The sequence below is a fragment of the Phoxinus phoxinus genome (assembly GCF_949152265.1).
Source record: "Phoxinus phoxinus genome assembly, chromosome: 5".
NCBI lineage: Eukaryota > Metazoa > Chordata > Actinopteri > Cypriniformes > Leuciscidae > Phoxinus > Phoxinus phoxinus.
This window is the reverse complement of record NC_136880.1, coordinates 19,768,992-19,795,035: the sequence shown is the minus strand read 5'-3', so window position 1 is coordinate 19,795,035 and position 26,044 is coordinate 19,768,992. Positions and strand designations below refer to the sequence as shown.

The following is a 26,044-nucleotide window of genomic DNA, read 5'->3' as shown; positions in this document are numbered from 1 at the left end:
TCAAGCATGGAGGTTTTCACCATGGCATTTCATCAAGAATTTTATTGCAAACCACAACATAAACAGAGCATATATCGACATTAAAAATGTTTTGTAATCATGTAGTTTTAACATGTTATTATCATATTTGAAGTAGGGTATTCGATTTTTATTATTTAAAATGTAATTATTTGATTATTATTTTTAATATATTTAAAACATGTATAATAGTTCTATATTTTTAACGATGTATTATTATTATTATTATAGAAATTGTGAAATAATATTCTAAATATAAATAATTCTATAATATAATAGAAAAGTATGTGGAGTGAAACTCTGGTACAAACTGGACTTGCTAAAGCAATGTCAAACCATTCATCAATTCAAACTGTTATATAAACATTGGGTCTGGTTAAAATATAGAGATGAGAGTCTTTAATTAAGATTGCTGTGCTCAGTGTCTCTTACCGTCGTTGGTATATTGTCTATTACCATTGTTGGTATATTGTCTATTGTTGGTATATTGTCTATTACCATTGTTGGTATATTGTCTATTACCATTGTTGGTATATTGTCTATTACCATTGTTGGTATATTGTCTATTACCATTGTTGGTATATTGTCTATTACCATTGTTGGTATATTGTCTATTATCATTGTTGGATATTGTCTATTACCATTGTTGGTATATTGTCTATTATCATCGTTGGATATTGTCCGTTAACCATGGTTTGGATTGTACTCCTATTACATTGTTGGTAACAACTGCTGTCATAAAAACTAAATTGTTATTGTGGTAACGCCACCGTGATATATTATTTGTAAATAATCTGAGAGCACAGTAAATATGAAGCCTAAATATCTATTACAAATGGTGATGCTGGGGTGGGATTAAATAAGTTGTATTCTTCCCACTCCCTTTTAGGCAGAATTGAAATTGACTGTTATATTTGAATACTGTATATTTGTTTTTTTGTTTTTTGTTTTTTTAACCATAGGCTATTGTCTACCTTCATATTTTTTATATATTTTTTTGCTATTGCCTGGAATAAACGAATAAAAAATGATATGGCCAAAAAGTAGCCTATAGGCTCATGTGTAAAATGTGGACACTCCCTTGTAATTAACAGGTTCGGCTATTCCAGCCAGGTTTGTGAGGACAAATTTGATCGCATTATTCAGTAAAAAGCAGACTTGCAATAGAGACTTTATTTAATTACGCAAAGTAAAAAGCACCATCAGCTATCAGCACGGTTGGCTATAACGGATAGTGTATGTATAAGGTTTTAAAGTGGACCGCTGCATTCATTGCACCTCATTCTCATTGGCTGGTTTCCACTCATGACACTGACGTCGGCTACCCCACTGGTGATGCACAGCACACTGCACAGCGTTTAATGGAGCAACTGAACAGTGAACAGTGAAGCTGACACAGTCAACAACGTAAGATACATAGCCTATAAATAATACATAATAAATTAATTCAGATAAATATGTAATGAACAAGAGCTTGGGATTGCACGAAACCCAGACTTTCTCACTTGCACCCCACATACCGATACGCCAAGCTCCGCCACCGGTGACACCCATTCTGTGCGCTGCCGATGACGTCATCACCAGTACCGATGTGGACGGGACGCGAGAAGAGTTCAATTCATTCGTGGGGTACAGGCAACTTGTAGATCAACGAGCTGATGGAATCCAACATGGCAGGATGGGAACGCAAACAAACAGACACGGATAAAGGAATTGTGGTTTGTGCGCAAAAACTAAAAGCATCGCAAAGAAATTACGTAACTCATTTAGTGTAGCCTACACATTTTACTGTGAAACCATCGCGGATTTCACTTCATTGGAAACGTTGTAATCATACTGTAAAAGTAGCTAACACACGGTGCTGAAACTTTGTAACACGTGAAAATAAAATGCATGTGCCTCAGCTCAACTGTGCTTTCTAGATCCCAGATGACTGGCCCGGGTACCCGCTGGATCTTTTCACCTATCCCGAGCACTACTCGGAGGATCTGGACTGTGTCTACATCCCACATGGAGTTATCATGGACAGGTACTGTAAATGTAATTAAGGCGCCATTTAGACACTTACCGATGACGTCCACCATGCAGACCATGACTATTATTTGTTTTTTAATTTGTCCAAATATTTTTAGACCTTTGAAACCTACTGCATATGAACAAACGAAACAATATTTGTAATATAAGCTAGCTTTATATTTGAATAGATTTAACTTCATATTACATTTTTAAAACATTTCAGCAATGCAACTTTTTTGAGATGTCAAATGCCTTTATTTGCAGTATTTAATTATAACTACAGTGATTTACAGCATAATGCTTCTGTGTTTCAGTTTATATTTGTGCTGTCAAATTAATTAATCACATTACATAAGTTTGGTTATACCGTAGCCTATGTGTGTTTATATATACACACATATTTACAAATTTCTATGTTAGATGCGATTAATCTATTTGACTACTAGTTTATTCCGAAATCAGTGTTTCTTGATGTCATACGAAGGTATTTTGAGATTAAAATAATTTATTTTTATTTTTGGGAAATGGCTACATGTCAACCATTGCATGATGCAATGAATTGCTGCCTTTCCTTTTGTGGGGTTACTGACAGTTAATTTGCATGTGGGTTCATTTTGCAATTACTCTACAATTATCAGTGACTTTGGATAAGCATTTATAATACAGCCTTGTTAGCTTGTTATTTTTATAGTTTTACTAGTGAATAAAAAAAAAATCTGCTATTTTATACTTTAAATTATCTTTTGTACTGAAAATCTCACCAAAAATGATGTTAAAAATTATGTTTTGTTGCTTAGGTATGGTTCTAAATTATGAGGATACATTTCAAATTTGATTATTTGACCAGGAATATTTGCCTGTGAAGCATATAGACATTGGCTTTAATTGAATTCAATATGAAAACCTAAAATGTTTTGATCAAAACGGACAGTTAGACTTTGTTGTGCTGTCACGGGTTTCTTCCAGGACCGAGAGACTGGCAAGAAATATCATGGAAGATCTTGGCGATCATGACATTGTGGTGTTGTGTGTGCTGAAGGGAGGTTTTCAGTTCTGCGCTGACCTGGTGGACTGCATCAAAGTCCTGTGCCGAAACTCCAACAAGACCCTTCCCATGAGGGTGGACTTCATACGTCTCAAGAGCTACCTGGTGAGCACACGTGGAGTTTAGTGTTCTCGATCCTGCTTTTCCATTTTCTACTCAATTTGAGTACTGAGCAAATATAAAGTGATTTTCCTAAACGTTTTGTATGCTGAAAAAGCCACTGCTTGGATCATATGATGAATCACAAGTTTCTTTCACACAGACACAACGCATTACTTTTACAAATGCCACTTTGTTTCTGATTATCTCAGCATGGCTTCACAGTGCTAATGAATCATCTACTTCATGCATGTGAATTGCTATGTGAAGCCAGACATAAAACAAAAGCTAAATTAACCAGCATTTCAAAGTTTAGGGTTGGTAAGATAATGTTTTTTAAATGAATTTCGTGAAAGAAGTCTTTCATGCTCATGCTCACCAAAGCTTCTTTGTAAAATTGTGAAATATTATCACAAGTTAAAATAACTGTTTTCTATTTTCACAAATTTTGAAATGTAATTTATTCCTGTAATGGCAAAGCTGCCATTATTTCAGTCGTCAGTTTCACATGAAAACAGTTGTGCTGCTGCTTAATATTTTTGTGGAAACCAAAATACTTTTTTTTTTTTTTCCAGAATTTCTTTTATTAATGGAAAGTTCAAAAGAACAGCATTTATTAGAAATATAATTTTTTTTAAAAATGTCTTTACTGTCACTTTTGATCAATTAAACGTGTTCTTGCTGAATAGTATTAATTACTTTCAGGAAAAAAATCATATCCCAAACCTTTGAATAGTAGTGTATATTTTCTTAGCACTTTCCTGGTCTTATGTATTTTTTTACATTAATAGAGAACTAATAATATGGCTGCAGGACAGGTCACTCAAGTATCCGCAAAAGGCCTAGTTTCTCTTTCGTTCTGCTTCATTTCTGACTAATAAAATGTGATTGTTGTTGATGAATGTTGACTGCATTGTATGCATTTAGTCAACAGAGGGCGTCATGACTTTATATTTGTCATGCTCCGTGTTTGTCAGTTGATTTCCTATATCATCTTTGAAGGCATTTTTTTCTCAGCATTGCTGACATTTTTTAGTTAAATCCTGTGGTTGTTAAACCCAGGCGGATCTAGGAGAATTTGTATTTATTGTACATGCTAAAAGTAAATCGCTTTGTCTGGAAAGCATCCACTTATTCATCCACTTACTCATTAATAATTGATGTGATGTTTAGGCTTGGCTCATTGAAAGTAGATAATACAAGTATTTCCATGACACATTGGTCCCAGTGAATATGTACTAAATGTTGTATTTAAATTTTTATTTTCGTTTTTTACATGAAACAAGAAATATAATACGAATAATATTTGACTTGTTCATCTTGATTTCCAACCAGAATGACCAGTCAACTCCAGATCTCCACATAGTAGGAGCAGATAACCTGTCTGTGCTGAATGGAAAGGTAAAACATTCTCAGCCCTTTCATCAAACCTGTCCAACTAACTATGCAAAAAAAAATGATTTGTTTTTTTATGAGAAATGTAAAAAATATATATATTTTGTGACTTTGAGGTGGAATGTGACCTTGACATATTTTCTTGAGATACGGCTTTTAAATTTTATTTAAATTAATAAGGCAAAAATGAAAGTTAGGAGTGCTGTAAGAAAATGTACTTTAAATGCAGTGTTTGAAAGGTAAATGGTCAAAACTGACTAATCTGTTTCTGTGAAACACGTTGAACAGATCAAAGGAAGACATGCAAAAGTTATGTTTATATGACTTACACATTATATATATATATTTTAATAGACATATCTATTAACTATTTTTCCCCACCGTCCAAACAAACAGAATTTGAGTTAAATATATAAAAATAAAGTGAGAAGTTTTTGTATTGACATGCGTGTGTGTGTGTGTGTGTGTCTGTGTTAGGGATTTTTAAAAGTAATGCATTACTTTTACAGTTACTTTTATAACTAATGCGTTACAATATTGCGTTACTCCCTAAAAAGTAACTAATTGTGTTACTTTTAATGGAGAGTAATGTGTTGCGTTACTTTTGCGTTACCTTTTCTCACCTGGGCTGGGTTTGCTTGTTTGTTTTAATAACAAAATAAACCTAAGTTCTATTTTTGGCAAACGTAAAGACCTTTTCACACCAAAAGTGAAATGAATAAGCCTCAGTCTGAAGGAAATGCAGATTCATTCCTGTACAGTAGAGTAAACCTGCCATTCTGGACCGCAGAAGAATAGGATGCAGGTTCAGAAAGTTCAGCACTCGTTGAGGCTGCGCCCCCCGGCTGCCACCTCATCAAGTCGAAGGATCTTTGGAAGGCAGCCTTCATTTCACGTCCTTTATTCAGCTCATTCTGAAGGATGCATCGAGTGTATCCTTCGCATCCTTTAATCACCCACAATCCTTTGCACACATTCCAAATCATAAAAAAAGAACTGATGAAAAACGAGTCTGCACTGAGCTTGTCTGCGTTCATGATGAAATGTAAGGCAAAAATAATATTATTTTTAATTATTATAATACGTTATCTTTTGTTTTGGGGTAAATTAATCACATAAAGGAATAGTTCACTTCAAAATTAAGATTTTGTCATCATCATTTACTCACCCTCAAGTTGTTTCAAATCTGTATGAATTTCTTTCTTCTGTTGAAAACAAAAGAAAGATATTTTGAAGAATGAACCGAACAGTTGATGGACCCCTTTGACTTCCATAGAAGGAACAAAAATACTATGGAAGTCAATGGGGTCCATCAACTATTCGGTTACCGAAAAAAATATTAAGCAACATTGATGATAACTGAGTATCATCAGCATTAGAATGATTTCTGAAGGATCATGAGACACTGAAGACTGGAGTAATGGCTTTGCATCACATTCAGCTTTGCAGCTTATATTAAAATAGAAAAACAAATAAATGCAGCCTTGGTGAGCATAGAGACATCTATTTCCCAATCTTTCTAATCATTATCCAATTTTCCCTTCATTAAAATTCAAAACCTTGTTTAATAATGATACCGTTTTCTCTGGGTAATTGCACAAATTTTATATAAGTGCCCATATTTTTTTTCACATTTTTTTTATATTTATTATTAACTATAATTATGATGAACCTTAAATTCAACCATTCATTTAACAATTTCTTTTTTCCTTCAGTAACTGATTGTGCTGTAACTCTGAATGCGTGTGTGTGTGTGTGCTCTTGTGCTAGACATGACTGAGTGGTTACAGTTCGTCAAAGGTTTATGATGTCTAATTCTTCAGTAAGAGGATCGATCTGCTCAGTTGCTCAAGTAATTGGATTTCCCAGAAGAGCTCAGGATTGTGATACAGTGTGTGAGTGTGATACAGACCGAGATCTTTAGTAAAATAGCTTTTCTTTTTTTTATTTACACATGAATATGAAACCACACTGTTTATAATCTTGGAAATATACATGCTGGGAAATAGAGTCCATAAAGCAGTGTAGTTTATTTGGTGGTCTACGCAGTAATAAACACATTTTATACAAATGTTCATTGCTGTTCATCACATAATTGTTAAAAATAGAAAATCCCAAAATTAAATCCCATGGAAACAGGTCACGTTTTACCCCAAAGAAATTATATTTAAAATGATTACATACATTCACACATATTCTCATTAGCACAATGTATGCAGATATTTTAGGTTTAAGTTTTGTTTTTGTAATTCCTGTAATTTAATGTGGTAATTGTCATTACTCTAACACAGTATGACCTTTTCCCCACCCTTATTGTAACCTAAACAGTCTTCGTATTGTGTTAACTCAATGCTGTGATGTTGACGTGAGCGTTCAGTGTATTCAGTCACGCATCTCCTGTCTGTCTCTTCACATGTACTGAAGAACGTCCTGATTGTGGAGGTACGTCTGCTGTGAGATGAGCTCTGTCTGTCTGGATAAACTCACTCCCTCAATCACTTTAATATCCTTTCAAATAAACAGAGGCCTTTCCGATGCTTCATAGCAAATTCCTCTGCTTTCTGCCCTGGTCAGTCAAGCATGCACCATTTTGTGCCTCCACTTATCCAAGCATTCATTCCATACGACTTAGAAGCCAGATGATTGTTTTTTTCAGTCTTAATTGCCTTGTTTTGCAAACTTTTCACATTTAATAATGCCATATGTGCCTTACATTTAGTTTTGATTTGATATTAAATAATAAATTCACTTGATGCAATACATCTGATTATCTTGTTTACAGTCTGATACAGCTACAGAAGTATGTAAACGTTCACATTTCTGTCAAAACCTACATTAAATGTATTATATTTGCATGTACTGTATAATAATCCTATGATTAATACAATGCAGGGTCAGAATGATTTTTTTAAAAGAAAGAAATGAATACTTTTATTCAGCAAGGATGCATTAATTGATCAAGAGTGACAGTAAAGACATTTATAATGTTACAAAAGATTTATATTTCAAATAAATGTTCTTTTGAGCTTTCTATTCATAAAAAATCCTGATTTTTTTTTTTATCACAGTTTCCACAAAAAATTGTAAAATGTACATTATAAAATATCTTGAAATTGAAAACCATTATTTGAAATTTTTCACAATATAACTATTTTTGATCAAGTAAATACAGCCTTGGTGAGCATAAGACTTCTTTCATAAACATTAAAAACATCTTACCAACCTCAAACATTTAGATAATATACTATAAAATAGCGGGTGGTAGGACAAAATACTACACCAACCCTAATGATTGTGACTTATAGATATGGACTACAGTAATGTTTGATAAAACAGTGAACTCAAGCATTCTAGTGTTTATTTTGTCATTATTTCATGTAGTGCCAAGACTTCTTAAGTTCTGTCGAGTTTGCTTCTTAAGCTGATAGTGTGTGACAGCCTTCATCTCAGTGTCCTCCTGCTTCCCACAGGCCATCGTGGACACTGGGAAGACCATGAAGACTCTGCTGGATCACGTTGAAGCCTTCAAGCCCAAAATGATCAAAGTAGCTGGGTAAGTCAGTCCACAGACTAATAGATCAGTACAGGCCTGAGCTATACTTTTGTGTTTCCTTTACCTGGTCAGTACAGTAGGACTGTGTATGTGTGCGCATGTGTTGATATGTTTATATTATTGGTGAAGACGTGCACATGTTTGTTTGTATTGTCAGGTTGTTGGTGAAAAGGGTGCCTAGTGGGACAGGTTATCTGCCAGACTGTAAGTGATGAGTACAAACTCTGCATAATGGCCAATGTAATTGTGTATGTATAACAATGTACTTATATAATATACTTTTATAAAGCCTATTGTATTATATTTGTTGCACAGGCCTCTAAATGATCAAAAATTTGCTGAAGATCCTGTTGTACACAATCTACTACATGTAGATGCTACATACTTTTTATCAAGTAAAAGGCCTTTTAGTATAATTGTAAAAATGTAGACCTTCGGGTTGTGGTTTGCTGTGAATCTTTACAGAAATTCATATAGTTAACATGACAGTAACTGTTACATTGTTAGGAATAGGATTATTTCAAGATGAAGATCAGAATTTCATCATACTTATAAATGTCAGCAACTGCACCCAATTGCATATTTTTGCTCAGTTTGGACATGTGAATAAAATTAAAGTGTTGTAATGAGCTCTATATCTTACAATATGAGCCATACAAGCCTGATGCTTTAAATATAACACTTAACAACAAACAAGATAGGCAAACCATTTTTTAGATAAGGTAATACATGTATGACTGTTATTTCATGTCAGGCTTTACAGGGTTAAAGCTGCCTGACTGTTGTTTTCTTTTTTTGTTGTTTCCCACAATTTTTATTGTTGTTGAAAAACCAAAATATCACAAGTACAGATTAACATTTCCTTTTCTTTTGTGCGCTATTTGTTCCAGATGTTGGATTTGAGATCTCCAATCGTTTTGTGGTTGGCTATGCATTGGATTACAATGAATACTTTCGAGATCTCAATGTAAGAGCCCCTTTATCAATATTTGCCTACATTTAAACGGTTAAATGTTACACTGACTGAAACTGACATGCTGATATGTTAACTCAGCGTATAAAAAGTGTTCTTAAATATCGTTCGTCACTTCTGGCAAAGAGCTTTTTTGAAAGCTTATTGTGGGAATCTCCCCAAACGAGGGACTCGCTCCATATGTCTACATATTCCAAAGTCTAGAAGTGACAACTGGTGTGAGATCAGCGTATCGAAGGCACACACTTGCTGTGGAGAAATGCACAGAACTTCTCTTTGAAGCATAAATGAGTTTGTTTGCTTGAACTGCGGTGACGTATTACTGAACTAAGCCTGTAATGTCTACCCAAAGCGTGAAATGACAGACAGCATTAGCAGGGTGAGAATTAGGAAGAAAAGTCTCTCTGCTGCGGCACAGTTGTCCATTTGTCTCCATTTGGAGGGCTGGTTGCTAGGGGTAAGTGAGCCGTTGTGAAAAATGACACCCACTTCAGAGAATGCCCCGGGCTGTTCAACTCAATTATCCAGCAATCTAGTATCTATCTCTCACATGCATACATCGTAGACAGCAGCACGCTCCAAAATCTTGTGATCTGCCCACCTAGAAAGCATTTTGCAGAAAAAAGTATTTTTAATTTTTTTTTGACAGAAGTCTCATGCTCATCCAGACTCCATGTATTTTTCATCAAAATGCAGCGAAACTAACTTATTACAAATTTAAAAATAACAAAAATAAAAAAAAATTATTCCTGTGTTGGTAAAGCTGAATTTTCAGCATCATTTGATGATTTGAATTTATTATTATTATGTATTGGTATTTTTTGTAACATTTCAATATTTTTTGCAGGATTCGTTGAATAGAAAGTAAAACAAACAACAGCATTTATTTAAAATAGAAGTCGTTGGAAACAATGTAAAAGTCTTTACTGGTATTTTTGATCAATTCGATTTTTCCTTGCTGAATATAACTTGTAAAAGGTGGTGTAATTAAATCTGAAAATGTAAAATTAAATTGAATTTTAAAGAAAAAAGACAAAATAAAAAATATTTTATTTGTTTAGCTGCTTGTGATTTAACCATTAACTGACATCAACAAACCGTGAATGTGATAAATGTTCTACTCTATTCTTCTATTATATCAAACCCAAAAGTATTTATAAAGTTGTCTAATTAAAATTGTAGACTGTCTAACATATTGTTTTATATTTTTATGCTTAAGTATCGTATCATTAGCTTAGCAACATGCTAACACCCAAACAAAGACTAGGGCTGAATCTGAAATCGCCCCCTAAACCCTTATTGACTATTCCCTACGTTAGTCCACTAATACTTGATAGAGTGAATGAAAACGAGTGAGCCAATTCAGACAGCCGTTGAGCGCACCTGGGTTTCACGCTCGTTATTGCAGTGCAATGTGGGATTGATGTGCACTCAATAACGTCCACTATGGTTTCGGACTCCACTAAAAATGGCTCTCCCCTCAAATAACACCCTATTTGAGGGTATATGGGGTGATTTTGGATTCAGCCTAGATATAATGATATAATGATGTGCACTCATATTACTAGGAGAAAGTGCAATGCGAAATACGTCCCGCCTTCTATATAAAAGAGCCAATCACAGATTGGTAAAGTCAACACGTCACTGCCATATGTATACACTGAACAAAATGATAAACGCAACACTTTTGTTTTTGTCCCCATTTTTCATGAACTCAAAGATCTAAGACTTTTTCTATGTACACAAAAGGCCTATTTCTCTCAAATATTGTTCAAAAATCTGTGTTAGTGAGCACTTCTCCTTTGCTGAGATAATCCATCCACCTCACAGGTGTGGCATATCATGATGCTGATTAGACAGCATGATCATTGCTCAGGTGTGCCTTAGGCTGGCCACTATAAAAGGCCACTCTAAAATGTGCAGCGGCGGAATGTGGGATCTTCATATACATATCTATGGTCACTCAGCGGCCTTTTGAAGCTCCGGTTGCTACAGAAACAGTCAGTGTTCTGTGACGCGCACTTATGACTGCACATGCAATGCTGGCTGTGAAGAGTGCCATAAATCAGTCATTTTTGAGGATGTTTTTCGGTTAGTGATATTGGGGCATTTAGAGACCAACCTCGCCTGATTACTAAGCTTTCTTGGCCAGTAAACAGTGTTAGGTCTTCATTTATCTGTTTCGAAATCTGCTGACAGCTTTGTTAACGGATAATGAACATGTTAGCTATCTTTGCGTACATTATTGTACTTTGCGGTTGTCCCCTTAAATGGCTTACTATTATCTTTCTCTCCCGCCACTCACAGCACATCTGCGTGATCAGTGACGGAGGGAAACTGAAATACAAGATCTGAAGATGATGATCTCACTCTTGCATGAGTATCTGAATGCTGATGGAAGGGGTCCATGGATCTCACGCGGTTCTCAAACGATCCTCCTCAATATGGACCAGTTTAATTGGCTAAGTTAGAAATGGAGTACTGGGTTACAAGTGATTGAATACTGCACAGTATACATTACAGTATACATACTGCAGAAATAGCATACTGACATACTACTATTAGTATTCTGAATGTTAGTATTTAGTCAATAAAGGGATAGTTGAACAGAAGTCTTTTGGTTTTGGTGCGACATGAGGGTGATTACACTGTAAAAAAAGGTTTAAAAAAAAAGTAATAGAAACATGTTTTTCATGTAATAATTTAACCAATTTAAACATGACGTTAAATAAGATTTAACTAGGCAAGATTTTACATTTTACTTCCAGCAACTTAACTTTTTTCACAGTGTAAATAATGACAGAATTGTAATTTTTGTGTGAACTATCCCTTTAAGACTAAGGGGTGCTTCCATGGGTCTCATTTTTATGCCTTCATAATAGGGTTTCATTACAATGCAATACAATGTAAATTGAATTGTGTTCCATTCAATAATGGGAAGTTGTTTACTTATACTGTGAATTAAATATACTTCTCACAATACTGAGCAATACAATAAATTCATCAGCAATTGCCTTTCAGACGCTACAATACGTGAACTACAGCTTAAGAAATTGGTGGCCAACTTTTGTGAAATTAATTTGTTTACATTCATGTGAAATTTTGCTACATTTTATAACCTCTTCGTTTAACAACATTAAAATATTATGCATTTGTATTAATGTACGTCACTTTTTTTTGCATTCTGTGTTCGAGAATACAGATGAAAGCGTGCCTGTTATGGATCATTTGCTGTGGTATTGTAATGGAGAGCAGCAGTCATACTTCAGTAAGACACACTCAAACATGCCGCACACCTGTACACACACAATTGGGTGAAGTGGAACAGAGTTTGCCTGGGTGTGTGTTATGTAACAACGTCTGTTGTTCATTGTTTCCTGTGCCCAGCCTCTTTTGCTTGTCTGATGTTCAGTGCAGGGGAATTATGTGGTGCGTTTCTGTCTCAGATACAATGTCCAGTTTCAGGTAAAAGCACCCTAAATTCATGCACAACAGGTATGACAGTAGTATCATACTCATATTCGTCGCTATAGTCTTGTTGACTTGACAAAGCATTTCCTGAAAGATGTTTGAAAGGGCCTAGAAGTTTTAAGCTTATAAAGACATTATTTCGTTTGAATACTTCAAGATCTGTACAGTGGCAGCATCTGAAAGTGCAATGAAAAGGTTCTTTATTGGCTTTTATGGTTCCATGAACATCCATAGAACCTTTTCATTGGACAAAAATATCTTTATAGAAGAATAAAGCAATAAGCCCCGTGAAGCTGTGTTTTACAGTGGATTTAGAACAGCTAAGGGGCGTTGGCATAGGCACGACGCGGAGTATTGCTATATTAAACGGTTACTCCATAAAAAATATTCATTTTAGTATTTATTTTATTCATAAAAGAAACACCAGCAACAAAAAATACAACGTTATTAACACATTTATTCCTCCGCCAAGCAACAAAAGAATCACAAGCGGCAGTTGCGCAGTAATACTAATGTAATGCGGTCACAGAGGTGTATGTTTGTTGAGTAATTTACAATGGCTTCGAACCCTGAACGCGGCTCAAGTTCAACCAATCAGAATCAAGGACTGGAACTATCCGTTTTATAAAAAGGTTCTACACACACACACACACACACACAAAAAAAAAAAAATTAAGATCTATTCACTGAAATGGTTCTCAAATTGCATAGCTGTGAAAACCCCCTTTTGGAACCTTTATTTTAAAGAGTGTACTTCCCTATGTACTGAAGTAACAACAGTATGTGGAAGAGTAGTTTGCTAAAGTCAGAACTGTCTGAATGTCTGTGCCAAGTTTAGTGGACACAGCTGGAATTGCAGTCAGATATTTTAATAGAAGTCTCTTGGGTTTATTAGATCATCAGAAATAAGGCATAGGCCATATTTAAACCTCCCAAGTCAAAACAGACTGAAGGACCGTGCTAAGATTGGTAAATGTAGCTCGAAAAGTTGTTACAGTCAAAAAAGAGTTAGTAGTTTTGAAAAACAGATTATACAATAGCAGTGCTTTGTAATTTTGTCAAGCCAACATCATCAATTGATACGTGAAACAGGCCAGTGATTTGAAGTTTAACATACAATTTGTGACTAAAATTACAGAAGAAAATGGACCCTAATTAGGAATTTGGCTTCAATTTGCCTTTTAGATCCACTATGCACTTCCAATAAAGATTCACGAATGTGTAAAAGTGATTGAGAGGCCATGAACACCTTTAGTCTTCATTCTGGTGTTCATGAAATTGTCTCGGCACTCACTGCTAAATGAGTAAAGGCATGGTCCCATTTTATTGTTTAGCAGTGCGTGTGGTGTGGAGACCATTTCATCCTGGAATTTGGGAAGGTTATAAGTGAATGGTGTTTGCATACGGATGTGCATGGTCCTGTTAAATGGCTTGATATTTCTTGCCCTCATTAGAACTAAAGACTCCCACAAGACTGCTGTTCATGTCATTTGAAATCCCCCTGTGTGTTTAACAGATGGCAACACACTTTGTGAGGTGAAGGCATCCTTTGGCTTTTCGCAAACAAAGTCATTCGAATGCAGGAAATAAAGTCAGTAATGAGTCATACCATGATAGGCTGCTTGTTCATTGTTCAGGGCTCCAGAGCTATTAATATAAGTGGGTTGACTGATATCCCTAACAAAATTAGTTGTGTTTACTGGTACTAGAATAGAATACAGATCTTTATTATCATTGTCATTAACGAAAGACTGTTTAGCAGCTCACAAGGATGGACAAAAATAGAAAAAGCATAAATATAAGACCGTGAGGTAATGTACACTATTGCTCATACTTAGAATTATGTATTTGAACAAATTCCTAAACCATTTTACTTTCTATTTGCTCACATCCAAGTTTTTTTTTATTATTATTATTATTTAAAAAATCCCATAGACAAAAGGGATAGTCACTCTTAGAATAAAATGTTCTATATAGAACCTTGAAGGGTTCTGTCATGCGCTTATAGAAAATTTTAGGAGTTCCAATCATGGGATTCAATTTTAATTAATTTTGTTTCAAATAATTTTTATTTGTAGCTAAATTTCATTAAGTAAACCGCTCGTAAACATACTTTATCACTAGCAAAAATGTAATAACCCATTAAACATGAAAGTGTTATGCAATCATTTAAGACATTTCTACCTATATAGATTTTTTTTTTTTTTGCATAAAGGGTTCTTTAAAATTGAGTCCTATAGGGTTCTATATAGAACCCCATTGAACCCTTTTCAAGAGTGTACACACCCAAAATTGAAAACTTCACGACCGTGGATCTCAAAAGACGACTGGCAATGGGAGGCCAAAATAAGATTGGACCCCATTGAATTTCATTGTATGGACAAAAAACGCTGAATAATTTTTCAAGTTAGTTCACTATACTTTTAGGCGAACTTTCAACTGGTCCATGTAGAGACCAAAATACACTAGACCTGTGGACAACTCATAGGACCTGTATACCTCAAGCCCTTATCGTGCCTACTTTGGCCCAGTCTCCACCCAAATGAAAGCATACAACCGCCATTTAATGAAAAGTTTTTGGTTTCAAGGAAGTGAGTCATGACATATTTTATCCTCCTGTAATGTAACAGGCTGTGAGTTTCCTGTTAAAGTGGCGTATATGTGGAATAACATACATTTCAGTAATGAATCAGCTCTGGCCTTAAATTAAAGATAGACAATGAATTGTGTATTCAAATGGTTCTGTTGGAGGTTTGAGGCTTCTTTGTCTAGACTAGATACTCCAGAAAATGACTAAAAATAATTGTTGCCTCCTTGAATGTCTGCAGAGAGAACAGGCCAAACTTCAACAAACCGATTGTAGCCTAAATATAGCCTATCTAAAATCCTTAAATCACTCACTAACTTGCCAAATTATGTTATAACTTATAACTCCTGTTATGATAATGTAATGCTGCCCAAAAACAGGCCTTAGATTAGTAACATATAACCAGAATTTCTTCTAAAAGTAGTTTACAGCCCAAATAATACACTTTACAGCAACAATTTACAGAAGCCCCGATCATATGTACCAGATTATCAGACGTTGGGTTCCTTTGACCTGGGCTATATAAGCAAGGTCCTAACAACCCACAGGGTGCTCTGGTCAAAGCAGCTGGAAAGCAACACACCACTCAGAACACCTTAGAAACCACATGGCCAATGGCAATGCCACATGGCAAGCAACCACCACTGACTCTGTAAAAATATAGTTTTTAAAGCCTCATCTAAGGCTTCCACAAAACGAAGGAGCACACAAAAGCAACATGTAGCTGGCGCCCTGATTATCCTGAAGTTTTAGTTTTGTTCTCATGATTTGAAAGATAAATAAAAGTGGGGCATCGATAGAGTGAGTGGACATTCACAATAGAAGATGGGCGGAGCCGTCGTGCCTTATTCATACACCTGACATATGACTCCCGCATCTCAACAGCAAGAGGGAGTTTCAGTGTGCTTGGAAAACAAAGCGTCACTCTCCCTGTTTGGCTGTTTAACCACCGTTTTAGATGGGTTTGTTCACTATTTCAATGCACTGGTCCTCTGAGGAGTGTGTAAGTGAAGTTGAAGAAACCGTGGTATCAAAAATCTGTTTCCGCAATATAACAAAGGGCAAGATAATCTGAGTATGAAGCGTAATATAATCTCTCTGGGAGTCACATATGTCTAAAGACACCCTCCCAAACACGTAAGCTTGCTTTTCTGCACTGTTTAAACTGAATTTGGATAGACTCAGGCTAAACAAAGATGGACACTGTTCCTGTTTTCAAGTTATAACTGGCAGGCGTATTTCCAAGTTGGTCACAAGAAGGACATGCAGCTGACTGACATTCTTCCTGGTAAGGCTGCTTCCCGAGAGAGTGTCTGCCGTTGTTTGAGCTCCATTCCAGATCAGACTGCAGAGAGAGGAATTCCCTGGGCTGGGAAGTATTGTGAAAGTCCCTGGTCAGGACGACCTCGGAACAAAGGCCACCCAATCCCTGAAACAGGTGGCCCCTTCGGCTGGCCATGAATGAAAGGAACATTTGTGCGAGCCTCTAGAAACTGAACACTTTTCACAGGGCTCTCTTTTCAAGTTACTGCCTGCTCTCTCTCTCTCTTTTTCTTTCTTTGTGTTTCTGAATATGTACAATGACTTATTAACAACTAACCGAACCAATCATTTTTTCTTCAAACATATTTTTTAGAGGATCTCTATCTATCTATCCATCCATCCATCCATCCATCCATCCATCCATCCATCCATCCATCCATCCATCCATCCATCCATCCATCCATCCATCCATCCATCCATCCATCCATCCATCCATCCATCCATCATCCATCCATCCATCCATCCATCATCCATCCATCCATCCATCCATCCATCCATCCATCCATCCATCCATCCATCCATCCATCCATCCATCCATCCATCATCCATCCATCCATCCATCCATCCATCCATCCATCCATCCATCCATCCATCCATCCATCCATCCATCCATCCATCCATCATTCCAACCAACCAACTTGAACCAACACAACGCAATCTCATGTCAATTCATAACTTGTTTATGTTTTTGTGAATTGGTGGCTGATTCGTATGAATTTTTACATTTTCGTATGATCTGCTTATGCACCAGTGATGATGAGGGGTGGGGTTGTGGGTGGATCTAATTTCTAATAATTGTAAGTTTTTGTAGAATTCACATTGTAAAAATTCATATGAAATTGCCACCTGGTAACATGCAATACAATAGACACTATTGAGTAGATCTATATATAAGACACATTTATCCAAAGTTACATACAAATGATAATAATACAAACAAAAGTAATGATACCATACCAAATGGTTGTTACAAAAATGCTGCCATATATATACACATCATTTTAAAATCAATTCTGAGTATTAAAATAGATATAGCTCAACACACACACACACACACACACTCTGAGCTATATATTTTATTTCTCAGAATTGATTTCAAAATGAATTGCACATATAACTTAAATTCTGATAAACATTGATACTGACATCGATACTGACTTAAGTGTATTGGAATAGCAAAGAGATGATGGACTAACTCTGGTGAAGCTCTCTCAGATTGTGAGCATAGCAGTCGCTCCTCATGCGTCCGCTTTTTGGGGCACAGTGTGTGTGCAGACATTCCACAGCCACTGCCAATCGCATGCCAAAACTGCCCGACCCCGCTTTGAACTGGGCCAAACATGTGACTCCAGTAATCCAGACAAACAGTTGTATTTGCAAGAGAGAGAGAGAGAGAGAGAGAGAGAGAGAGAGAGAGAGAGAGAGAGAGAGAGAGAGAGAGAGAGAGAGAGAGAGAGAGAGAGAGAGAGAGAGAGAGAGATATGGGGGGGATATTTTATATATCATTGGAAAATATATCATTTAGTATCACATTATCATTGAAAAGTATTTTCTGTTGGTCAAGAATATAAATTATACTGATTGGGGAATTATACTTATTAGAGAACTCCAATATATTCATAATAAATATTTAGCAGTGTTCTATTATTTTGTTGGCATTATAAAGGTCTTGTGGGAAGAGTAGGGTAACACAAACAGTTTCTTGTATTGCCTGGTCTCAGGGTGACATATAAACAACCACACTGTCCAGTTTTTGTGTTTTGAGACAAAACGTCCTAACAAGACGTTCCATCCCACATCATTGCTCCATTTGTTCTGGTACCATATGAAAACTAAACAAAGATGGGAGGAGAAAACACACCCTCACTGATATAGAGTGAATACTTGAATGTTGGCTACTGTTGGGTCTGATCATAAAACATTGTAAGTATTGGATTGATACTTCATGATTTTTACTAATTCCATGTGAACTGATTATAAACAAACTTTCAGGTTCATAACAATGCATCAGTATGCAGCAAGTGTTTCAGAGGCCGCAACAAGTATGAAGAAATTGCTGTGAATTTCCACTTGCTTCAGTTTGTGTACACAATTTAGCTGTTCAGTTCTGCCATTTTTTTGTTGTTGTTGCATGGATTTATTTGATTATATTTGTCTGTAATGTGTTGTTGTGGTCCAACTGGCCCCAAACAGAAAACTTATACTTCTATATTGGATAAAACAGTTGCATTTCTGAACTGTTCTGTCTACCTTGTTGTACAACACTGGATTAATGGTTACTTCAATTATTTAAAAAAATGTTGTCCATAAAAACGCTAGCTGTGATGAGAAAAAACAGGAGTGATAAATAAATAGAAAAATGTTGATAAATGTTGATTTAAAGGACTTGACATAGATAATAGATTGTTTGGAGAAAATAGTATTTGTAACAACGCAAATCATTGGCTGAATTTTGAACGAGAACTGTTAGGAAGAATCTGATTGGATGTGGGTTCCGCCAGCTCGCGAAGGGTGGCGTTTCCAAGGATTCCGTGTGCGCTCGAGCCCCGATCCAGCGAGTGCCGCGCGCGCGTGTGCGTCGAGTTGGACCGGGGAATAGGAAAACTTTCGTACTGTTTTTATCCATCTAAACCACTTGGGTTGAGGACAGAACACGGACCTACCTTGTCGTTTAGACTCTTCTAACGAATTAATGAGTTTTTTTGTGCGCAATGGGCGTTTACAGCGTAACATCAGCGCTTTATTCCCAACAGGTAGGTGCTGGCTAGCCATTACAATACCAGTTAGCCTTTACTTTGTTTTGCTAGCTACTTATGCTAACCAGAGCCCAATGTTTTATATATCACTCAGAACATTTAAACTTTATCCAACACGCAACGTGCCTAATGTGTTTACTCGTTAAAATTAAGTTCGGCACTTTCAAAGTGAATATAAATCCATTCTGTTGTGTTTGAGTAACGTACTCGAGATCAATTCACGGCAGAAAGTTTCCAGCGCTGTTAGCCGCTCACACACCAGTTGAGTTTGACCACACCAGATCAAACCTCTCCGCTTACAATCAGATTAGACTCTCTGTCTATGGTTATCATTTTATTTTAACAGGATTAAACTTGTTTAATCAGCTCGTGTGCTTGATATCTCAGAGTTTGAGCTGTTAAATAAAGAAAGGTGAAGGCTCATGTAAGTTAACCATGTGGCACAAGGGAATGGCTCGCGTTTTGCTGGAATAAGCGATTTTTAGGGCGTTTATGTCGGCCGAAGTCTATTGGCCACTACGGTTTACGGGGTTACTTCAAAACACCTGTCAAAAAGAAACCAGAACAAATCGGAAATCGCGTCAAACATGTTTATATATATATATGAATGTGTGCAGAGAACTGTGAAATTGATTGCAAACACAATGCAATCTTGTTTTGAATCTTAAATAAAAGTTTTCATTTCGAAAATTGTAGTAGAATCAAAAATGTAAACATTCACATGTGAATAAACAAGTGAAATGTTATTATGATCATGTCAAAGAGTTTCTTTTTTAGTAATTAAATGTTTCTTATGGGTTTGCAGTTTAATAAGGTATGTTTAGTATTGATAAGGTGTGTTTTTATTTTCTCCCCCAGGGTCTTTTACCCAAACATGTGGAAAAGCAAATCCAGTGTGATGTTGAAGCTGATCTGAGGAGATTTCTCTAGATGTTGGCTGCGGTAGTGAAATGATGGCAACACATTGGAGGAATTCAGGCGACGAGGATGAGCTGAATTATGCTGGCGCATCTCCGCATTTCGAGGTGAGGCCCACGGTTTATCTTTACCGGATGCTTATTAAAGGGGCGGCCCCCCTGGGGGGCCACAATATGGTGATGGATCATCATGACCTTTTGGGTTACTAGCCCAGATCTCTGACTGTAGGTAGGCTAATACCAATTGTAGGTTGATTGAGATAATCTACCATTCCTAAACGTTTCTTACAAATCATCAATATAATTTTTTTTTATTAAAAAAGGTATGTTTGAATCATTGTGTAATTTTAGATGAGCCAGTCTCTATGATCTCTGATTTAACAAAGGAAAAACGCTTGTGTGCTCTGTGCTGCCACAGATGTTGTTTATTCAGTAGACAGTTTGTCTTTGTGATTTGAATGGTGTGCTTCTAGTAAGTGCAGACAAAGCACTTAAAAAAAATACAGGTCATTAACACTTCCAATGAAACGCATACTCTGTCATTTGTCAGAAGTTGATCTTGAATGCAGCATGAATGAGACGATTCAGATGTAGCCTAAATAGACAATCGGCTGAATTTCTGCTTCTGTTTCCTACAGAATTTTGTGACACTATATGGGGGTGGACCTTAGCTTGTTCCTTTAAAAAAAAAAATTTTAGATTTGAAAATCAAAAGTTGTTAGTAAGGCAAACAACTTGAATCGAATTAATAATAATAATCATACTTTATTATTATTATTATCATCATCCCTAAGACAGTAATATATTAGCTACCATTGTAATACAACGCCACTGTAAATTTAAAAATGAATATTTCACAAGTGTATTTCTTGTTTTACTTAATTACAGTAGTAAATTTACTATACTTTTTAATTTCCTCACTTGCGAGAGTTAAAAACTTGAGCTTTTATTTTGCGGGGAGACCTTTAAGTTTCTGTCACAACATGTTTACAAGTGTGTCTCATTACAATTCTAGAGGAATTCTGGAAGCATCTGAGCACAGTGCAGCACTTCGATTTAAAAATTAAATCGCAGCCTTTTGCTATTTGATTAGTGCACTAAAACATAAGCTAATGGTAAAGGTCTTTTATGTTATTATGAGAAATGCAAATATTTTTCGGTTCATTATGACCATTCAGATTAGACCGCCAAAGTCTACATGATTAATGGGAAACACTATTCTGACTAACATTGTTCCATTGGAAAATCTCAGCAGAAACATGTTGTTCAGGTCACAAGATTGAATTAAGTTGTGCTGTTGTGCAGCCTGTTGTTGTGTCACTGACTGGCGTGGAATGCACAAGCTGTGCTGCTGCTTTATCCGAATCCACTCATTTGTTCCTGGATGGCATCTGTAAATTTAATTGCCTTACCTCTATTCTCATATTGAAGAAATTCTCTTTTGCCCAAGTTCTGTTATGTGGTATTTATCCATGCATTGTTTGATGGTTGTGTCGAGGTTTTGTTTATAGCCATGTGTGCTAAACCTGTTTTCTAATGTGGGGGAGTTTGCATATCAAAAGCAGTCGTTTGGAAGTCCAGGCTGGTTTTTGTCCAGAACGATTTTTTAGCTTTGGTTAACGCTTTGATTGCTGATGAACTCAGTTGTTGTCCTGCAAACACGATGTTTTGATGCTTGAGCATTTTGGCACAAAATGAGTCTGTATTTTTCCACACTTTCAGTCTGGAATGTATTTGCTGTCTGAAATTCCCTTTGTAGTTTATGAGAAACATGAAGGACTGTAATCTGTAATCATAAGTGTGTGCAGAAGAAATGAAATTCTTTGGATGCTCTTGAAGGAAATTCCCTGGCAGGCTATTTCTCCAGCGAGGTGCATCCGTTCATCTGCGAGTTAGCCGTGGGGGAAGCTTTTTGAAATGGTCTGATCGCACAATGCAAACAGCTGGTGTGAAACCCCTTCCTTTAAACACATGGTCAATGTGGGGACCATCTGAATGCTGACACTGTCAATATAAAACGTGCCATATTGCTTGTGCATTAGTTGAGTGTTAACTTATGGCTTTCACGTTTCAGTGTGGATTTGGCCTCAAATAGGAAGGTTTGTCTAGTTTTTTCACTGACCATCGTTTCTCTTGCTCTCAGTTTGAGCCATCCAGCGTGGTCTGGATCTTTGAATTGGTTTCATTTTTAGTTTCAATTTGTTTTGCTAAAACACTTTGCAGAAGCAGGATTTTCCTTTATTAAAAAGAAAGTGAAGTGAGCTAAATGGAAAAAAGGTAAGTGAGTGCTGGTGATTTATCTTGGGTATGTATCGCTCTGTCATGCTGTGATATTAGTTCCCTGTTAGTTCCTTCTTAGATATAGTTAGCTCCCACGAATCAGCATTTCTGTGCTCATTCTGCCGAATCTAACCACTGGCCTTGTGAATGAAGACCTTTGTATAAACCCCTGTCCACATTCATGGCAGGTTGAAGGTCATCTATTTATAGAACCAGCTGATTTGTGCTCACATTAGCCCTCCCCTTTAATCTAATATTCGGCACTGTCTCTGTTTTTCTGCTGAAATGGAGTCAGAGGACGGGATGTCTCTCTTCTGCCAGTGGTAGGAGTTTTCACAAGGAAGGGAAACCTGTTGCCTGCATGTTGATTAGATGAACATTTAATGTGTGAATATGAAGGTGTAAGTTTGATTTATTTATTTTTGTCTGGTGCTTGTTCTGTGTGGCTCAGCTGAACTCATTTTAGTGGAAGTGAAAAATGTGGAACTCTACATTACCACTGGTTTTTGATTAGTAACTTTTTTTTTTTCCTCTGTAAAGATTTGTACTCCAGTGACTAATTTATTTCAACAGTCCTTGGTGTAAATAATATTAGCTCATCGTACTTGGCGTGCAGCAGTACGTTACTCATATTCAAAGTGTTAAAGGTCATTATGCACCAGCTTTGGAATGTCACAGGATTGTGTTCGGCAACTCTTGTACTGTGTGCATTTCCCAGATCTGGTGCGATCTTAATGAGGATAGGTCAGACAGTAATTAAAATTGTCATAATTTACTAACCCTCATGATGTTGTTCCAAACCTGAATGATTAACTTTCTTCATAAAGAACTACTTTGAAGATCTCCAAGCTGTTTTCCATTTAAAGATATGTTGCTTTTAAGTTTGAAAATGTGTGAGATTTTCAGTGAATCTCAGTTGGTTCTTCATACAAATCTATTATAAGGCAGCAGACTTGGACTGTCCTTTTAGATTATGTTCGTGTGGTCATGATATATATAAATATTTTGTATGTAAAATTTTCGTAAGCTTGGAGGTTCTCTTGTTCCTTTAAAACGGCATCACCCCGTTGTTGTACTGTTGACACAAGTTCCTTGTGAAATGCATTTTGGGTAGATTAAGTTGGGTGGAGTTGGTCTCTAACAGTTTTTTTTAAATGTTTTTATAAATGCTGTTTAGTGCACAAGGCATTTCTTACCATTCTTATCATTTCTTGACCACAGTTTCCTCATTAAATAAAGAGACACTGACTAATGCTTCCTCTCGCTACTTCACTGGTGAATAAATAACTCCTCATAGAACTCATATCTGTGTTGATTGGTTTAAAAGTTTTACTGATTAAAACTGATTTAAGCCTAATCTGCATTTAAGGTAGTTTACTCATCCTCATTTTGGTCTAAACCTGTTTGACATTCTTCTGCAGGGCTTAAAAGATATTTTGAAGAATGTTTGTAACCAAACATTTTTGGTGACCTTTGACTTCTAGCCTATTGAATGGACTAAAAAAAAAACACTGATACATTTCTTAAACTAACTTTGTTCCAGTTAAGAAAAAGTCATGCAGGTTTGGAAAGACATGAGGATGAGTAATGAGGGCGAGTAAATTATGACAGATTGTTTTGTTGTTGGGTGAAATCTCCCTTTAATGTAATTGGTTCACTTGTTCATTCACAATAATAAATGGATAAGGGTTTCAGCAATAAACACTACATACCAAGCACATTCTGCATGATATATTATATTACAAGATTGTTTATAACATTGACCAACCTTCATTGTCTAATACATTTTGTTTGAAATAAAGTTTTCATAAGGTATCAGAATGATCATACACCTTAAAGGATAAAAAGTAAATACGGTATGCACATGGTAGTAAGAGACAGAAATGTATTGGATGTAGCATTCCTAGCTTTCAGCCCTTTTCCTGTTTCTCTGCCCTGTTACTGATCGTCATATGATTAACTCCTGGGCCAGAAGGGAAAATAGATTCTCAATTCAATAGAAAAAGACAAATTGATTTCAGTCACTGCTCTGCCTTAAAAAACAGCATACCAGAGTCCAGACATGCTTAGTTCAGTTAGAGTTTATTCATTTAGGATTAGGGCTGCAACTGATTATTACTTTGATAATCGATTAGTTGGGTGATTATTTCTTCGATTAATCGGATAAAAAGCCCGATTTTCTATTTCATTTTATTGACAAAACACACTTTTCCACATCCTTCCCAATGCTGTCCTTCAAACCAACAGGCCAACTGAATGCTAAGAAAACATATATGGTGAATATGATCTATATCTATACTTTATGCAAAAGAGCTATAAAGGAAAAATAGTTTAAATCCTTACATTAAAAATGAAATGATGATAAAGAAAAATACAAACTCACTGTTAATAGATAAGAGGAATACTCTGCAGGAACACACATTCCCTCTTACTGTCATTTCTTTATTCTGTAAATGTAAGAAATGTCATACATTAACATTGAATTACACGCTGTTATACCTTTACAGTTATCACACTCATAAAAACTACATATTGACATTGAATCCATATTTAATTACATTCCTTCAACAGATAGGCTATTTCTGCAAAATAAATGTTTTTGCGCTGAATATTTATTGTCTCCCTCTCGAATACGTCTCGTCTGTTTGACGCGGGCTGGCGCTCGTTCAGTAAAGTCTGAAGTTTAACACAGACTGTCAGGGCGAGCCTTTCATGCAAAATGGAAATACTCGCGTGAATTTGTAACGCTTACAAATAAAGATATAACTGTAAAGACGAGACTTATCGATAATGACATCGATTTGTTTTTGCAGCCCTATTTTGGATGAATAATCATTGACCCATGTTAAGTGTAAGACCCATGAAAGAACCAACATAGAAAAAGTATACACAACGTTAAAAAGTGTACTTTTAATATACATTACTACAGTTAACAGTGGTGCAAGCATGTCAGAAAACTTGTGTGGAGTTTTCTAAATGTGGTTATCATTGCTGATGTCACCCAGTCTCGTTTCAGGCCCATCGGTGCCGCCTGTAGTCATGCTTGTCCCCTGGATGTACCTCTTGTGTAGTCTCGCTTAGCCAGACTGACTGCAGAAGGTCTGGACTCCATCGCTGCTTTCATTGGCTAAGACTGACGTGTAAAGCAACCAATCACAGTTCGTTTTGCTCTGCGTCATGTTAAGTGACGTGAAAATATAACGTTGATATCCCTACAATAACGGACTTATAAATAATATACAATAACGGTCCTGGGACTTATTTAAAAAAGACTATGCTGCAAAATTCACGTACTTGACATACTTTTGAAAATCCAGCATTTAGTTGATCCTGATAAGAGCTCTTTGTCACAGTTGTAAATGGGTTTGGCATAACAAAGGCTTTGTTTCCAGGCTGATTGATAAAGAAAGCGACACGCACGTCTCCCAGAAATCCTGTAGAATTGGTACAAATGACTACCAATTTTGTGTGCCTTATGCATCAGACATTCAGCCAGCGGCCCGTGGTCGTGACATCTGAGGCTGAGACTACATCTTGTGCACCGTGGCCAGCTGAAAACACCACTAGCATGACATGACTATAATGCAATATACCTGGAGGGACACTTCATT

The 26,044-nt window shown here is 36.2% G+C and overlaps 2 protein-coding genes across 4 annotated transcripts in view; both read left to right on the top strand.

The window, feature by feature from the left end:
• Positions 1-1,496: 1,496 nt before the first annotated feature.
• Positions 1,497-12,285, top strand: prtfdc1b (phosphoribosyl transferase domain containing 1b). Of its 2 annotated transcripts, XM_079614175.1 has the most exons (9): positions 1,497-1,736; positions 1,941-2,047; positions 3,001-3,184; positions 4,514-4,579; positions 6,998-7,015; positions 8,044-8,126; positions 8,284-8,330; positions 9,017-9,093; positions 11,407-12,285. In XM_079614175.1, exons 1-9 carry the CDS (start codon positions 1,677-1,679, stop codon positions 11,452-11,454), a joined length of 690 nt encoding a protein of 229 aa, XP_079470301.1. In that variant the 5' UTR covers positions 1,497-1,676; the 3' UTR covers positions 11,455-12,285. The 2 variants fall into 2 exon arrangements, with proteins under 2 accessions (XP_079470301.1, XP_079470302.1); XM_079614176.1 differs by lacking the exon at positions 6,998-7,015.
• Positions 12,286-18,320: 6,035 nt separating this feature from the next.
• Positions 18,321-26,044, top strand: part of arhgap21b (Rho GTPase activating protein 21b) — a 54,046-nt gene continuing 46,322 nt past the window's right edge. The window contains exons 1-2 of one of the 2 annotated variants that reach the window (XM_079614219.1): positions 18,321-18,403; positions 20,095-20,261. In XM_079614219.1, the coding sequence (XP_079470345.1) occupies positions 20,187-20,261 (75 nt within the window). In that variant the 5' untranslated portion in view covers positions 18,321-18,403; positions 20,095-20,186. Of the gene's footprint in view, positions 18,404-18,973; positions 19,234-20,094; positions 20,262-26,044 lie in introns of those variants that run through there. The other variant, XM_079614220.1, reaches the window with a different exon arrangement.